This window comes from Cottoperca gobio, chromosome 14 (genome assembly GCF_900634415.1).
Source record: "Cottoperca gobio chromosome 14, fCotGob3.1, whole genome shotgun sequence".
NCBI lineage: Eukaryota > Metazoa > Chordata > Actinopteri > Perciformes > Bovichtidae > Cottoperca > Cottoperca gobio.
This window is the reverse complement of record NC_041368.1, coordinates 14005987-14023945: the sequence shown is the minus strand read 5'-3', so window position 1 is coordinate 14023945 and position 17959 is coordinate 14005987. Positions and strand designations below refer to the sequence as shown.

At 40.3% G+C, this 17959-nt stretch overlaps 1 protein-coding gene across 3 annotated transcripts in view; it reads left to right on the top strand.

The window, feature by feature from the left end:
• Positions 1–15183, top strand: part of grik1a (glutamate receptor, ionotropic, kainate 1a) — a 31709-nt gene extending 16526 nt beyond the window's left edge. Inside the window, exons 9-16 of one of the 3 annotated variants that reach the window (XM_029448087.1) lie at positions 3050–3166; positions 3457–3660; positions 4813–5036; positions 5711–5829; positions 7450–7667; positions 8905–9130; positions 11355–11605; positions 14624–15183. In XM_029448087.1, coding sequence (XP_029303947.1) covers positions 3050–3166; positions 3457–3660; positions 4813–5036; positions 5711–5829; positions 7450–7667; positions 8905–9130; positions 11355–11605; positions 14624–14791 — 1527 coding nt within the window. In that variant the 3' untranslated portion in view covers positions 14792–15183. Of the gene's footprint in view, positions 1–3049; positions 3167–3456; positions 3661–4812; positions 5037–5710; positions 5830–7449; positions 7668–8555; positions 9131–11354; positions 11606–12386; positions 12823–14623 lie in introns of those variants that run through there. The other 2 variants (XM_029448089.1, XM_029448088.1) reach the window with 2 other exon arrangements.
• The last annotated feature ends 2776 nt before the right edge of the window (positions 15184–17959 follow it).

The window sequence follows — 17959 nt, the reverse complement described above, 5'->3', positions numbered from 1 at the left end:
AGAGACTTGTCCACTACTTATAATGGACTGCATTTTTATAGAGCTTTTCCAATCCTTGCGACCACTCACAAGTGCTTTATGACACATGTCAGCTTTCACTCGTTGATGAGCATTCATACAGACCATACAAGGCATCACATGCTCATCAGTAGTGATTAACATGCACTCACCCACGCTGGGATTGAACCACTGACCCGCCGCCTGGTGGAAGATCATTCTACCGCCTGAGCCACAGTCGCTTCTCGATTAGACTGCCTTCATACTTTCATGGAAATCATACACACTCGCTGTACTTAATTGCAGCCAAGAGGGATCCGGTTAGCAGAGGAGACGACAGCTTTCGTCGGGTATCAAGATTTGTTGCATGATTGAGACCAAAATCTGCTGTTTTCATCAAATCATTCTTAATCTGTCCAATTTAAGTTACATTTTAAAGCAATTTGAACTATTATTAACTTTGTTTAGTCCCACAAAATATACATATTCTTTACTTCACCACTTTGCGTTTCCCCTTGAAACCAACTACGTGTGAGTGGTGTTGAAGACGGGATCTTGAATTAATTTATCCCCTCAAATACATAGATTACTGTCAGCATAAGGCAAAGTTATTCCTCTCCGTCTGTCTGTTGTCAGACAGACAGGTATGGAAGCAGCAGCTGTCAAGGTGCAGCAACAGTGATTTATACTGTGATTTTAATTCCATTCAATACTTTTAGCCCTCAAAAGCCTCCCCTCAGAGGAAATACCACAACATGGTAAGCACATCACATAAAACGCTTGATTATGGTCATGAAAAATGAATTATCAGTCCGTCGCAGTCGTGTTGTGGGCACTGGAGCGTAAAATACACTCTGAAGAGGAAGATGGGACTAAACAAAGTAAAAGTCTGCAAGGAAATAAAGTATTTTCTCTTAAAGTTGTTGACTTTCTGGAAAAAGAAAATAGTTTTACCCCCTCAGTTTTCTTGGCCTGACTTAGTGCGTCTCCCGCTCTGTGCTAACGCTTTTCCAGTCCTGATTTGGTTCTGGATGGAGATGAGCTTTAGCATTCGTAGATAACATTTTACTCGCAGCATATGAGAGAGAATTCCTGTCAGTTTTTATAACACGCTTTGTTGTTGGGAGCTGCTCTGGTACGCGTGATAAATTTGCAAGGCTGCACAGTAAATCCTTGACTTAGGGGTTTGAAAAAAGAGATGAATGTATGCGTTGCAGTCGTCCTAAGCTATAGTTTAGCATTGATTTCATTGGCTTGTTTCAGATTACTTTATTACTCAAACTTAAAAAATGACTAATGATGTGGTTGCTATTTCATAGAGGATGAAATTTCCCAAAAATAACACTGTTACTACAACATACCACACCAGCTAGATATTGTGAAACCACACAATCTGAGAGCAAAATATTCCAAAACTATTGTTCTCACTCGCTCCATTTATCTTTGAGATTGAGGACAATACAATTAATTAAAACCAATCCCATTCAATGTGTCATCTGCAGTATCCAGAGATAAGACAGATTTATGGACTCCCGCACAGAGTGGACACTTACGAAAGTGCCACGGTGGCGATATAGAGTGCTTATAGCAAGGTTATAAGTGAGCACATTTTCTGACTGGGTGAACAGAATAATACGGGACGTAATGGGGAGTGGAAAGCATGTTATCTTTTGCAATAGGTAATTCCACGTAACCCTTTTCTGCAAAATAAATTATGAAAAATAAGACTGTACCTTCTGTAGCGCTCAGTTTAATAAGAGGTACTGATGCGTTCACTACTACTCATCCTCTTATACGGTGACTGAATGAAAGCGTCTTTGTTTAAAATACCCACATTTATTACTTTTTGTTCACAGACTGAATGGCAAAAGGGGAACAGCTTTAGTTTAGTTTAGTTTTAATTTAGCACTTAACTCACTTAACCCTTGACCTTTGTTCTGCTCTTTACCAGTGAGGGGATTTGTAAGGGTCAAAATCCATCTGTCAGACGCCTGTCCTAATCTTATAACTGTCTGGATTATACCGCCTGGTCCGATGAACCGGACACTCTGGTTCACAGCTATTGTGACAGTATGAAGGGCAGACACCATGTCACCCCCCGACCCTGTCTGATCCTGCCCTTCTTCATTCATACTTCCCCTACTGGTGTGAGCGCCATCAATTAATCCTTTTGTCTGTAAAATAAAATACATTATGAAAAAATGATGTCCTAAGTGTAAACGTCATCAAATGTCTTGTTTTGTCAACAACATTCAAATACTGAAAGATACTCAGTTTATTATCCTATAAGAAACAAATCAGCGAATGCTAATGACTGGAACATGGACATATTTGTATTTTTTGTTTTAATATTGCAAAAGAAAGTTGCAGATTTCCGACCTGACTAATCGTCTTATTGTTTCAGCTCTACATATATGCAAGTAATAATATGCACAAAAGCAGGTCATCTAACAGTTATTGTAATTAACACCTTTACTATTTATGATAGATGCTTATTTTTCAGATTCAAACAGAATAAAAAATAAATGCTAACAGATGACCGTGTCAATCCAAAGCAATAAATCCTCATAGAGAAATTGTTGTTTTCACATTTGTTATGAAAAACAGATTTCTTGTTCAAGCTGCGCAGTATGTTCAGCACCTTAGACTCAGATGAATCGCTGCACACAACAGGAGTCATATTGGTTTGCTTTTACCTGACACACCTCACACAATCAGCAGCTCCGTTTGGAGCAAACTGCTTTTTCATTTTTATATTCACTGTAGTTTTATTAAATGGACTTTTCAGCTCTTTGCCCAGAATCATCAGAGGAAAGCTGGGCAAAGGGAAATGCTGTAGTGTAGTGAATGGAGCAGATGTTGACAATGAGCCAGGAGTGTCAGGTCATTTAACCAGTACTCTCCTTTTTCGTTATTCTGTTCGACGAATCAGAAAATATGATTCATATGCAGTGAATCGGATTAGTTTCTAGTTTCTTGGTAAGACTTAGATACTAAATTAGGCTCTCTATATTTGGTGTCTGAGATAATAAGAATTTGTTTACCTTTCCAGATTGCTGTGTGGAACTCGTACAGGGGGATGAACCTGACGGAGAACTCCAGCCGAGACAAGAATAACAATGTGACAGACTCCCTGGCTAACAGGACTCTTATTGTCACCACCATACTGGTGAGGAGGAAGGATGGAGGTTAAACAGAGGACGGCATAGGACAGGGGAAAATACAATGATGAGAAGGGAGAGGGGAACGATGGGAAGGAGTGGTGTTAAGGAGAGGGAAATATTTGCTGAACTTGTATTTTGTCATTTTTGCTGTTTGGACATGTTGTCACTCATCCAAGGGTCAACCGCTCTGACATGTAGTTGCCTTCAAATAAGCTCTAAGCATAGAAAGAATTGAACCAGAATAAGGAATATGCCTTGAAAACAGGGAAATACAGTGTTTTCTTTTGTCATACAGGAAAATCCATATGTGATGCAGAGAAAGTCCGAAAGGGAGCTGATTGGGAATGATCGTTTCGAGGGATACTGTCTGGACCTTTTGAAAGAGCTCTCCAACATCTTGGGCTTTACATATGAAGTCAGACTGGTGGCTGACGGGAAATATGGCGCCCAGAATGACAAGGGAGAGTGGAGCGGGATGGTGCGGGAGCTGATCGACCACGTGAGTTGACAGCAGACACACCACAGGAGTTTGTGTTCACACGGGTATTAGTTAGCCGAGGGGGGTGCTGGGTTAACGAGTGACATTTGGGCAGAAGCCTGGCTGTTTGGTTCCATGAATGTGGTTAAAGAAGTAAATAAGTACCAAATCCTGCTTTTAACATCCTACCTAAGTAAAAGTGCAGAAGTATTATCAAAAAAATATATCATGTGATACATTTGAGTATTTTAGTATTCAGTATTTTATTATATTAATACAGAATTGTACTGTTAGAATTGGTCAAGGTGGAGCTAGTTTTAACTACTTTATACAGGTCGTTTAGTCCAGTGGTTTTCAACCTGGGGGTCAAAAAATAAGAGTGGCTGTGAGATGATTATGGGGTAATTCCTTCACACAAATCTGTATTAATGTTTTGGAGTATTTTTGTGAAATATTGGATTGAAATCTCTCTTTGGTGGAACTGCTATCAACCTGCTTACATCTGAAATGTGACCAGGGGGCCAAGCTAAAGAAAATGCTTCCTGTAAGAGGTCACAAGCCAAAAAGGTCGGGCACCACTGGATTTTCTTCATGGCTAATCTGCTCCAGTCCAGGAGAAGTTTGTGATCGAGTATCAAAAATGAGTGAAAGTTCCACATCTTCATGAATCTATTAAACAATATTGTCACGTACGGGGTTATGATGTGGATACAAATCCCACAATACAATCAAATCAACAAATTTGTCTATAATTAAGTTCCCAGACGGTAATAAAGCCTGTTTGTTTACAGATCAGAAGAATGTTGTTGCTGTCTTTAATAATATAAATAGGAGGTACAGTATAATCAATGTTTTTAGCCTCTATAAACTGGGCTTTTAACAAATAACAGGTTGACCACAGTTATGAATTATGAATGAACTCTTACATGTAACTAACACTTTCTACTGATTGGTTTAACAAAGCCTGTTCGCTCATATTCTCTGTACATTTACATGTTTCTACTCATATATTCAATTTAACAGTTTAGTCTCCACACAAGATTTTACAAGGTTTATGTTGCTAAGATGTTGAGGAAACAACATTTGATAGTTAGAGTGATAGAAACAAATGTGTGACTATGCGCGGTACCCGTTTTCCCTGTAGTATCTTACTTTGTCTTCTGTATTTTCAAGGTTGCGGACCTTGCTGTTGCCCCGTTGACCATCACATACGTTAGAGAGAAAGTCATCGACTTCTCCAAGCCCTTCATGACCTTAGGTATCAGCATCCTGTACCGCAAACCTAACGGCACCAATCCGGGCGTGTTCTCCTTCCTTAATCCCCTTTCTCCGGACATCTGGATGTACGTGCTGCTAGCCTGCACAGGAGTTAGCTGCGTACTCTTTGTGATTGCCAGGTAAGAGGATGGATTGATGCTTGTGATAATGAGATGATGTATGGTGGGATGGAAAAATTAAACGGTTGCTGAGGGCACACTGTAGGACGTGTAGATGGTGACTGCTTACTGTCCACAGTCAGGATCAGCTTTGCCACAAGCTCTTTTGGAAATAATTTGAAAGTGCAACGGACAAGAAAAACTGAGATTGTCACGCCTGTATCAAATTCACACGACAAAAATCACAAATAGTCTAGAATAATTGCCATGACTGTACTTTAGGAAATGTCTAATCCTTCAAAGCTATTCTAAATTAACCAAAGATATTTTTTAGCTGCCTGTCGGCTGTCAAATTGCCTTTCATTGTGCTTGTTAAGTAGCAGAGTGTAATTGTGAGCTCGCTCTTCAGCTCCCTCTAAGGTTGTGTGTAAACCCCCCCTTCCAGCAGGTTGCACATAGCAACCCGTAACTGAGATATATGTTTGTAAGATATATGCAAATCAAGGTGAAGTGTTGAATGCACTGCAGATAAACTGGAAGCCTACTTTGTAGTAAAGTGCGTGACCAGTGAGACCCATGTAGATCCTCCACAGTACATACTGTGGAGGAGCTTGTTTAGGTTTTGCATCTTTCTTCTGATATTCAAATGATTATATTTCATCTCTTTTTTCTCTCTGTTCTTCTGTTCTGTTCAGGTTTACTCCGTACGAGTGGTACAACCCCCATCCGTGCAACCCGTCCTCGACTCTAATACAGAACAATTTCACTTTACTCAACAGTTTCTGGTTTGGCGTTGGAGCTCTCATGCGGCAAGGTATTTACTGCAGCTCACAGTTCAAGCAATCATAATCAATATTCTTATATACAAAATGGATCAAACGACAGCTTGTATGTGAAAGTGGTTGCTCCAAAATGTCCCTCCAAATTAAACTACTAACTAGTTGCTTGTCCATGCTCTCTAGAACGACAATGGAGGTGTTATCTGACTGTCACATGAAAGTAAAAATGTTGCCACACTTGCTGGAACAACTGATGCTGTTGTTGCAGGACAGTCGAGCTTTGCAGCCAGATCATTTTGGTTTTCCAGCCCTGTACTTGTAAATGTTTCAGTCGACTCTCAGGAGTGTTGTTTTTCTGTAGTAGAAGCATTAAGCAGCTAAAATAACAGATATATAATAGATAAATAGAGACTATATCAGACCTAAAAGGAGATTGAATATTGAGGGTCAGAAACACGACAAAAAAAACCCCCAGTTATAGCAGGTTTAAAGTGTTACTAATAGCATAGGCTGCAAATGCCGTACTGTAGAGCTATCTAATAAACTCCCCGTACAGCAGTCAAGACTGTACTGACGCTGTAAACTGCTCTAAGCTGTTTAACTCCAAACATCAATATTTGCCTCCTATTTGGTGCAAATGCCCTTTCCACATAGTCGGGATCCAGTCCCTATTAATTGCAACCATGCCCTGTAATAACAATCATGTTGCACTCCCCCCCCTGAGGCAGGAGATTTATGCAGGATTAATCCGACGTGCCGGATTGGACCGCCTACAAACCTATTTACAACTCGAGTCCAAAAGAAAAAGGCGATGCAGATGAAATGTTTCGATTTTGCTTTCGTCAAAATGTATCAATTCTTCAAAAATGCAACAGTATTGATAAAAGAAGAGACAAGCCAGTGAAACTTTCATTAACGGTGTGGATGCTTTTACATTTTGGTTTATTTTGTGGCGTGTGTGTGTGTGTGTGTGTGTGTGTGTGTGTGTGTGTGTGTGTGTGTGTGTGTGTGTGTGTGTGTGTGTGTGTGTGTAACCCTGCTGTGTTGTGGTTAATAGTGGCCTTGGGCTTTTTGTGGGATGTTGTGCCTGAGAGCTACTGCTTTCTTAGATACATGGCAGTTAAACCAACCCTCCAGAACCTGTATTTTACTCTGAAAGCGTAGTTAAGCGTTCCCCTCCTAGAGAAAAAAGGTCATAAAAAAGGCTAGGTGTATTCTTCAATCACATTCATGTGTTTTCATTGCTTCTTCAAGAGAAAAAGAGAAACAGATAAAGAATGGTGCTCAATCTGCTTTTTCAGTTTTATGTTTCAATAAGTTTTCAGCATTCGTTACCTCACTTCCTTTGTATTGAGGTGTCTTTTGTCCCGTCGCATTTGGTTTTTCTAAGTTGTACTTTTTTGTTTCATTATGTTTACTTTTTCACAAGTAGTGCAGAGGGAGAAAATAACCACACTGTATGGAGAAGTCCACAATTTATCATATAGGGATGAGGTGAAATGCCAATTTGAGCTCTGGTATGAATCCAGCCTTTAAGATTTTTGATAAGATGTATCTTCAGACTTTCTTTAAGAGCATCTACACACAAACTTCACTTCTTCCCATTCTGATACAAACTTCTTTTTAACCTTTTGTCCCCTTTGCTGTGCTTCCAGGCTCGGAACTGATGCCTAAGGCTCTGTCCACTCGTATAGTTGGGGGTATCTGGTGGTTTTTTACCTTAATCATCATCTCCTCCTACACGGCCAACTTGGCTGCCTTCCTCACCGTGGAACGAATGGATGCGCCCATCGACTCAGCAGACGACCTGGCAAAGCAGACCAGAATTGAATATGGGGCAGTGAGGGATGGATCCACAATGACCTTCTTCAAGGTACGACTGGTTTAAGCTCTAAATGAGCTTTTAACTTCATCAAAGTCACAGCATAAAAAAGTAAAAGCTGAAATTACTAATCAGAAGGGCCTGTTTTCTAAAAGTTTGTATTGCAAAAAACAATATTTTAGTAAAACCAAGATGTTCATCCTACAGCTCTCTTTTTTAACTCATCTTAAGTAAAATAGATAATTATTTTTAAAAATCTGTGTCTGTGCTTTAGACACAAATCTATAACTACTTCACAAAAAAACAGGAGTTTATTATTTCAAATGAGTTGAAGACTTGTGATTATCCCTGTGATAAATGATGTGATCAAGTGATGCTGTGTATTTGAATATATATCACAAATAGCTCAGGTACCAAATGTACCAATATTCATCTCAACAACTAGACACCATAATCTCAATAGTGTTGGCTCGTCCCTTTTGTAGTTTACTCCCTTCTGGTTACGGTCAGTTTGTATTCTGTCATCTCTGTCGTACTTTTAGATGTCAGTATGAATCAGTGACACATTACCTTCGCTTCCATAAAATCATGTCACGAGGGTTTCCTCAGCTGCTCCCATCATCATCATCATCCTGTATCTTTGCCAAACATCCCATGAAAAACAAAAAATCTAAAGCGAGAGAAAAAAAGTCTTGCATTTACTTTAATTAAAAGCAACGTAAATGCATCAAGAGCGGAGTATATGGTGGGAAGTGGAGAAGATGCTTATTAAGACTACTTGTGTTTGGGTTTAGAGGGTTGTCTGTGTTTAAGTTAAACATATGTTAACTTGTTAGTTTGTATTACAGACTGTATCGCTGTACCGATGCTCTCAGACAGGGCTGTCACTTCCTTTCCCTAAGCGCCACCCACTCTCCTTGCATCCTGGTGGCTCAGCAGGGGTGATCCATGCCGCATTATCCTCCCAGATTGCAGCCAGTGATTACGGCTGCCTGGATAGAAAGAAGCAGGCTGTGTTGATGGCTCGAACAAATTGAATCAGCTGGAGGAGATTTAGAACACAGCTGTCCCATTTTCGCCGACTGAGCAAGGAGAGACACACACACACACACACGTAGACAAGACGCACACTCAAAGAAAGATAGATGTGTTTATAATAGTATTTGAAATATAGTTTAATACATGAATGATGTGTGTATGTGCCGCCACAAACACACATAGTACTGAGTACAAATATATATATAACACTTTTTCCCCTCAACTTTTGCCTGTTTTGCTCCTTTGGCAGAAATCAAAGATCTCCACCTATGAGAAGATGTGGGCGTTTATGAGCAGCAGGAAGAACACCGCATTGGTTAAGAACAACAAGGAAGGCATCACCCGGGTCCTGACGACAGACTACGCCATGCTGATGGAGTCCACCAGCATCGAGTACATCAGCCAGAGAAACTGTAACCTCACACAGATCGGAGGTCTCATCGACTCCAAGGGCTACGGAGTGGGAACACCTATAGGTAAGAAGAACGAGACTGTAAGGGATCGTAAAACGGGAAAGAAGACCCCAAAGAACTGCCAATCAAAAAACAATTGAAAAACTTTTAATTGAGCAATAATTTGCGGAAAGCTCCACATAGTATATTGAAAATGAGACCAACTTGTGTTGCTGCAAACAGTGATTGACAGGCCAAAACTTTAGAGTTGTTCCTGTAACTTTAACACAGCAAGACTCGCTGGTATTCATTGCATGTAAATTGGTTCAAACAGGCCATGGACAAGTATATACACAGATCGCATTCATACCTCTGAAAATCTCAAGAATGCAGTGAAGGCCTTTTGAAAATTCTCGGTTGGCAGAATATAATTTGAATAGAACCTCTGCAAATGGAGGCTTTTTCATTCTTCAGGAGTTCAAGTGCAGTGCTGTATCTTCCACACACAAATGCCCTTCCCATCCAAAAGCTCTGCCAGCTGTTCATTGCAAATGCTCATGTAAGGTTTCAGGCCAGTTTGTTGGATTGAGGACTTAAACTGGAAGCAAGTCAACCTGTTGGACCGTGTCTGCAGTCGGATATTAACTTAAGCAGTGCTTAACATCTTGGGTCTCTCTTGTGTTTTCTCTTTTCCTCTCGAGAGTATTAGCAGAGCACAACCTGTCCGTCATGAACATTCTCCACACCTGCAAGTACAGGCCATACATTTAAATGTATGGGAACAACAATGGAAATAATTTCTGTAATTACCATGAGATGTTCGCTGGCTGTCAGTATCTATGACATTTATATACTTTATATACTATGCCTCTTCAACTCTATTCTTAGCTAAGACATTAAAAAAAGATTCATCCTAAAGGAAATTATTGTACCAAGTATTACTCATGCAATATACAATAGATGAAGGTGCACTGTAAAAGTGTAAGAAGTTATGAATATAATGATATACAAGGGACATGTAACATTAAACTAAAGCCAAAGTTCAAAGGTTGCAAGGCTCTCCTCCGAGCAGCAGGGGGAGGAGTTGTAAAGACGGACTTCCTATAGAATTCAAACAGACGTAAGGACGGCATGGGGGACAGAGCCGCTGCCAATTACCCTCTGTGGTTTGACAGACCTCCACCAGAGACTCAAGTTTCACTAACACCAGCAAGCCAACCTTCCTCATGAGCTTGTTGATTCTAGGGTTGTCGGCTCCTCTCACCCCTGAACACCACTGTGTACGATATAAAGATAGCCACCACAGAGAGGAAGAATATCTGCGGCGTGAGTGAAGTACTGCAGATGGGGAATGACCAGATTGCTACTCTTGTAGACGGTTGTCTCATCCAGCTGCAGGTGGTTCAGCCCACATCATTTGTCTGTATTCAGCGTCTTTTCCATGCTGATACAAGAACTAGCAAGCTTGAGCTGAAGGCTGAGCTGTCCTGGGTGAACAACAAGAGAGGCAGGGGAACACCTGTGATGCACCTGCTACATATTCAACTCTTATTCATACAATTCGGATGATTTTCAATTCTATATCACTAAAAGAGGCATTTTTCTACACATGCGTCCATGAGAGTAGCCCAGAGCAGGGCAGCTGATATGGCATTAAAACTGAACCAAAAGCGAGCGATGGCTTTACTTTCCTCCAGGAGCCTGGCAGGATGCTTTCCACAGCACAGGGACTCTGTTCCAGTTTAGGTTTAGGTTAAAGCTTAAATACCGCCCGATGCCATCGGTGACAGATGCAGCTGTGCTTGGGCTGAGCTGCACTGAGCTGACAATCAAGTCTTTTCTTATCTGATCAACAGGCTTTATTGTCCCAGATTTCAGGCCCTGGAGTGTCATTTAAGGATAGTGGCGAGCAATGCTATACAGCAGTTGGGGGGGGGCGGCCGAAGCTTCCTCCTTAAACCTATTAAAAGTAGTTCCTTTAACTCCTTAACGCTATACATGTCTCCTACTGTCACCTGATCTCTGGTCTGCTTGGTGATGCTGCTCGAAATGCATTTTGAATAAAAGTAAACATTACCAATGCAAATTGGACTTTTACATCCTGAAGATACATGAAGATTCACGTCTCCTGTCATGCAGTTAATTCTGAACTCGTAGAAAAGGCTTAAATGTCACCGTAGATATTGATTATGGTTTACTAAAACCCTATAAACAAAGTAAGCGGAGGGATGCCTCAGCAGGGCTGTCGTGCCTTATTTTAATAATGGGTCATTTAATTATAAATGCTCTTTGTATTTTCCTTCTCCAGGGTCTCCATACAGGGATAAAGTGACCATTGCCATCCTTCAGCTGCAGGAGGAAGGGAAGCTGCACATGATGAAGGAGAAGTGGTGGAGAGGCAATGGCTGTCCAGAGGAGGACAACAAGGAAGCCAGCGCTCTGGGCGTGGAAAACATTGGCGGTATCTTCATCGTCCTGGCTGCTGGTCTGGTTCTCTCTGTGTTCGTGGCTATCGGAGAGTTCATCTACAAGGCTCGCAGGAACGCAGACATAGAGGAGGTGAGTAACGGTTAGGAGCTGCTGTTCTTCTGCTCAGCGGAAAGGTTACATTCTGCTCTGAGGAAACTCGCGTTCGTAAAGATATTTTTGTTTTTAAAGTATCGTGGATGAAAGAAAGCTGTTGTTCAAAATCCCCAGTACTTTACCGAGAATTATATTTATGTTAATTTCTTCTCACACACATTTTCAGAGACCGAGGACAAACAATGTTCTGTTTAGTTCGTCTTTGTCTTGCACTAATTAATATTTTCTAACTATGTAAGTGCTTGTGAGATGGTGTTTGCTTGATCAACATTAATTTTCTCAAAATCATATTTGCACTTGCTGGTGTTAACAAAAAGAAAGTGACGAGATGGATTCATGACTTATCACATTTAAACAGTGGGTTCAATTTGATTAAAAAAATAATAATAAAAAAAAGTTAGCAGCTCCTAAATGACAGACAACTAAAACATTCCTTCACTTTTATTTGTGTAACTTAATTACTTCTTATTTGCCCATATGATCACATATTATTCAAGTCGTCAGTACCTTTGAGTCGCATCTTCTGTCTGTTAATCAATCTAATGTGTAATATCATAAAATGAATAATTATTATTCTCATTTCTTCCCGTTCCACACTGTAATGAAAGAAAAACAATCATTTTCACATATTAGTTTCTTTGCTTTGCTCTTGTGTCTCTGTGTCTTTGTCTAATTATTCTTTCTTTTTACATTTATGTGTTTTGATCTATTTTGTGTTCTCTCCTCCATTCTTGTTTTCCGTGCATGCTTGTGTCAGGCCTTCTGTTTCTTTTATGGGGTGCAGTCCCGTCAGTTCCAGCGCCGTGGCTCCACCTCCTCCTCTGGCACCTCCTTATCTACTGATCTGGAGAGCGGCAGGCTACTGGGGGATGACACAGAGTAGCCATGGCAGCACATTTACAACACATAGACACTCTAGACGATAGGTTTGTAACTAGGTGTCCTTCTCTCTGCCCCCTGCTGAAAATACCCCAGTATATCTGCACCTGTGTCAGCCAATCCCAATTAGCTTTACCATTTTACCTACAATCCCTGACCCCTAGCTCCCACTTTGTCCTTTTCTTCTAATGGTTTGAGCTGAAATGTTGTCCTCAAATGTATTCCTTTTGTCCCAAAGGGCAATATTAAGTTATGACACAGTTCAATCACATTACCGTGTGGTTTTATACTGTATAACTGCTCATATTTCATATTTATTTCCCAAATTAACAAGCTTGTTTTCTGAAGAGAATACAACTCATCTTAAAGCCTGTCTGCTTCATAAGTGACCAGCCTCTCTTATTTGCATGCTTTTATTATATTTTCAAGGAGCACTAAACAAAGCCCAAATCTACAGACTCTACATCAGGACATCGGGATGTTTTTTTTTTTTAAGTTGCAAGTTGTTTGCGTTTTTTAAATTCCAGGATAGTTTGTAAAACGTGGAGTTTTACTTCATATAAATGCTGCAGAGCTCTGCTGGGCTGCCCTGCTGGTTTCTCACTTGCAGTCTCAGTAGGATGCTGTGTATACTTTAGAGGCAGACTCTGAATGCCTTTTGGGAAATCAAAAGATGTGAAAAGTTATTTGAATATTTTCCTCCTCATTACGCTCGTTCGTACTCTGGTTTGGTTAGCCAACATTTATATAACAGTGATGGAACAGCATGTCGAGTTAAGACGTCCCCTGACACAGATCCAAAGCGTAAAGTACAGTTCAGTACAGTAATTTCATAAATAACTTCTGCTGACTGCAAGACATTTTAACTGAAGTAATGATGGATCACAGAGGCATCTGACTTTCAAGGTCTTTCCTCCTCCCCTGGACTGACCTTGTCATCTAGTCTTAAATTAATCTCTCTCTGTAATACAGTGAAAAATAAATACAAGAAAATATTTAGTATGTTGTAGAAAATATTAATAGAAGGATTGATACTAATTTTAAATCAGTGTACGTGTGATAATATGTTAACTACTACAAAGATAGATAAGACCAGCAACAAGTTGTTTCTGTGTCAATACTTACACTGGTACTGCCAGGTGGCAAGAAACATCAATTGTGCGATATTATAAATACATTTCAACTTCTTACTTTATTTAGTTCCAATTAGGTTAGTAAGTATGATTTATGTGTTCACAGTGTTCTACGAAGTCCAAGACAAACTCATGAATCTGTAGTTTTTGCTCCACTTTCCCAGTCTTTAAGGTCTGAGGTTGGCACCGGGTAGGTTTCCTCCACTGACGCACAGTATTCTGCCGATCGTGGGAAACCCTGCAGGATGCCACATACGTTTCAGAAGCCTTAGGCAAAGCCCGAGGATGAAAGAGGAAACCGTCTGTGGTCCTTGGATGCAAAGACCAACAGATAAAAACGGGATGACTTTGTGCTGCGAATGATAATTTGCTAAATACATTTAGCGAGCACACCCCTCTGGAGCAGAGAAAAATAAAAGGCAAATAAACTTGATTGAAGATTAATGAGTTCAATGTGTTGTATTATTCTGCAGAATCAAATAAGCCTGAGGCCTTTCAGATGGCCTTCTCTTTGATCATTTCAAATAATTACCATATTATGAATATAGCTTCCTGCATGAGGATGTTGCACAACAGACATTGTCCTTCATCTGTTGTCTGTGTTAGTGGATTTTATGGTGAGACAACAGAGTTTCCAAGTCTTTTAGACAGATTTATATTTAATGTGTGTTTTTTCATTTCTCATGTTTGCCTGGTCAGACTTGCAGTAATTGGCTGCCTGCTTACATTCAGCTGCGGACAAGCTCCTGCAAAGCTGAGTCAAATGTTCTTATCTTAGGTTCAAACTTAAATTAGTATAGCTTTCAATGAATGCTTTATCCAATATTTCCCTGTAGTTGATCCAATTATGCAGCAGCAGTTTTTGATGTTAGCACATTCACACCCACACGTCTTTTAAACCCACAGCCAAAGCTGATAAAGGTCATAGTGCAGCTTTATTGGTGTCTTAACCCAGGCCTTTAATTATGGTTCTCTTTGGCAGTGTGTGTCTTTTAGCACCTTGATGGAGGAGTTGGGTAGCTCCCTGCAGTGTTACAAAGGCATCCGGAGGAGGTCGCGACCCCACAGTGGAGCAAGGACAGCTTGCGTCCTCTGTCAACCCAAGCGCACTGCAAGGAGGGAAGGAGGAAGACGAGACTCCAGCACGTGAGCTTTGGATCTAAAAACTGATGGAACTTGGATCAGAGACTGCTACCTGATCGCTCTCCACTCCTCAGAATATTTGTTGGCCACCGAATGATATGAAGTTGTGTCCTCATCACCCCTCTCTGTATGTGTCTGGATAATACATTAAGCATTATACTGTAGATGTAGTTTATAAAGTCTTGGCCTTGTGTCAATATTAATAATGTTAAAACAGGTGATGAGAGTTCTCCAAGTAAAACAAAAAAACAACCCCCATTGCTGTTTCCCCGTGGCTGTAGTTCACTGTTCTGAGCAGTTTACAGAGTTGAATCTGCACACTTTATAGATACTCCCATTCTGTAAATGTATGAAAACTTCACTGATTTTCAGAGTAAAAAGATTTTTGCATTTTTTAAAGCGTTGACCGGTTTGCTGTTGTTGTTGTTTATGCTTGGCAGCAGTGTGTGCGCATGTTTCTTGTGTGTCTACTGGCAGGCAGCAAAGTAGCTTCAGAGTGGATTGCTGAGCCAACCCTGGCCAGTGAAAAGAGATAAGGACCTCTAAGGAAAGTCAGGAACACACCTGCTGTTTTATACCCCTCAAGCACCAAAATCACAGACAGCAAACCCTCCTTCCCAACACACACACACACACACACACACACACACACACACACACACACACACACACACACACACACACACACACACACACACACACACACACACACACACACAGACACTCACAAATGCTTGTGATCATGAAATATTGCTGTCTGTGCATCGGAGAAAGGATACGGGGAGAAGGAAAGGAGAAAATGAGAAGCAGTTTTTTTCAATGTGTGAAATTCTCAGAAGGTCAAAGACAATTTCCATGTTCCCCGGGGAGTAACAGTCTTGTTTTTCAATAAGTCATTATTTTTCTGTTTGCAGAATTTGAAAAGCGGAGGGGGGGGAGGGGGGGATCACGTCTCCCAGTAGTAGTGGATAGGATAGTGGATCACAGTGGATGTGTGCATTTATAAAGTGAAAAGCTTCTCTTTAAGTATTTTTCAGGCTTTGCGTACATGTTATGTATACCTAAAGTATACCTGAAAAAATTGAAATGTGCATTATAATTTATAATGAGATTAGGATCCATAGACAGAACCATAACATTAACTTAAAACCTTTATTTTGGAGTTCCCTTTAACTGTTCCTCTTAAAAATAAAAAGTTTGAGCAATAGGTGCTGTAAATTTGTTTCATGAAAACTAAATTTGTTTTAATTCTATTTTCCTATTCACAAATCAAAAAAAGCTTTTCTTTTTCACAAACCGCAGTGTTTCCAGCACGTTGGCCTAAACGTCTGTACTGCAGATATTCAGAGTGAGTGATGAATATGTTCCCAGCAGCTGCAGCACAATTACCTCTCTGCAGCATGAATACAGAAAAGGCATCAATTGACAAGACCTGTACATCTTTCTCATTTGCACTGTGTTTAATGCAACATTAAGAGCTTCTCCATATCCGTATTGTTTCTGTCCTCTGAAGCTGACGTCGGGGTAAAAGGAATTAATCAGAAAAGAAGATTGTTAAGAGTTCACTCGCTGCCACATCTTGCCCAACCTTTTTTAATCTTTTCTCTCCATCAGGATCTACTTCCCGTCCTTCCTTTACCTCTTTAGTCTTACTGTGTACCTGCCTTATACTCTGTCAGTGGACTTGATGTGGAGGCTACTATGTGTTCTTTTGGAAAAGCCTATTGAAGCCAGCAATTCAGTATTCCTGACATTTCTAAAAATCAGTCAAATCAGAATAGAGTAAAACAAACAATTATACAGACAATGTCAACACGACCAAATGGTCCTAAACTAACTAGTTGGAATTAGAAATAATGTTACTGGAGCACCCGAAGCATTTTAATACAATTGATTATCAATCATGTCAGGGCTTTCCAAACTGACCTAGCATTTACCAGCTAATGCAATGACATTTCAAACAGGGAAAAGCAATAAATGGATATAAATACTTCATAAATTATTGGAGTCAGAGGTTTTGTTTTGACATTTCTCTAGGTGGATAGTGTGCACTGGTTTGTATGCATCCTCAGAGAATTGGACCGAGTTTTCTTAATCTCTTCATGTAATGAGTTTTCTCCTTTTTGGTATTCAGATTAATTCTGGGATTGGGCTCAAGCCAATGTAATAGTGTTTGGTTGTCTCTAATCTCCTAACCCCATAATTCTTAATCAAAACCAAGGGCAGTATTTTTTTTTTATCATTATCTAATCCTTCATGAATGAGGCCATGGATTACAACTTTGATTCAGCAATCTGCACGACTGAGCAGGACTCTTCCTTTTTACTAACCTAAAAGGTCTTCACCTGAACAATGTTGTGCTGTGGGACAATGTTTCTGTCTTCACCTGTGTTCATGTCTCTGTTTATGTTTCTATTTATTTGTCTTAATGATTCTGAAACGCAGAGCTCTCAACCTTGGCGGTGGTGGGAGAGGTGGAGGAGAAATGTGGAGAGATAAAGGGAGAGTGGCATCTGTCTGTTTGTGCCGTCAGTAAGAAGGTCAGCGATTATGATCCATACTTCTATACCTCTTGCACAGATGAAGATAAAGAGATTGAGAGAAAAGTCCAAAGAAATAAATATGGAGAGACAGCTCAAAGAGCTTGATGTTGACATTTAAACATGGCCAAAATGGGCAGCATATGGGCTTTATTGTGTTCAGGAAAGGTCATTCAAGCCCAGAAAAACACTAGGACTATTTAGACAATTTGTTGTGTGTAACCAGCTGCAATATAGAAATACATTTTACATCAGAGTAGTGGTACATTTATTTCAGAATTTCTATCTATGTATCTTAATTCTTATATATAAATCCTTTAAACCTGTCAAGTCTGGTTCAAGTGTATAAGTACACATGCCTCTCAACTGTACATACAGAAGACTCAAATCTAAACTATGTCTCCAGCATACAAGAGTGGCAGACGTTTAAGTGTGTACCATCCATCACAATGAGATGAACAGTCTCTGGGGCTGATAAGGCAGGTCTGTGTCAACAGCCTGTCAATGAAGACAAAGGAGGAGGAGGGCTTTTGGAGGTGCAGAGCATCATTTATCTCGCGCGCCGTTTCTCTCTCCGTGTCTTTCTTTCTCTTCTACCGTTGAAAAGCCTGGCTGTAAATAATTCAGGGGCAATG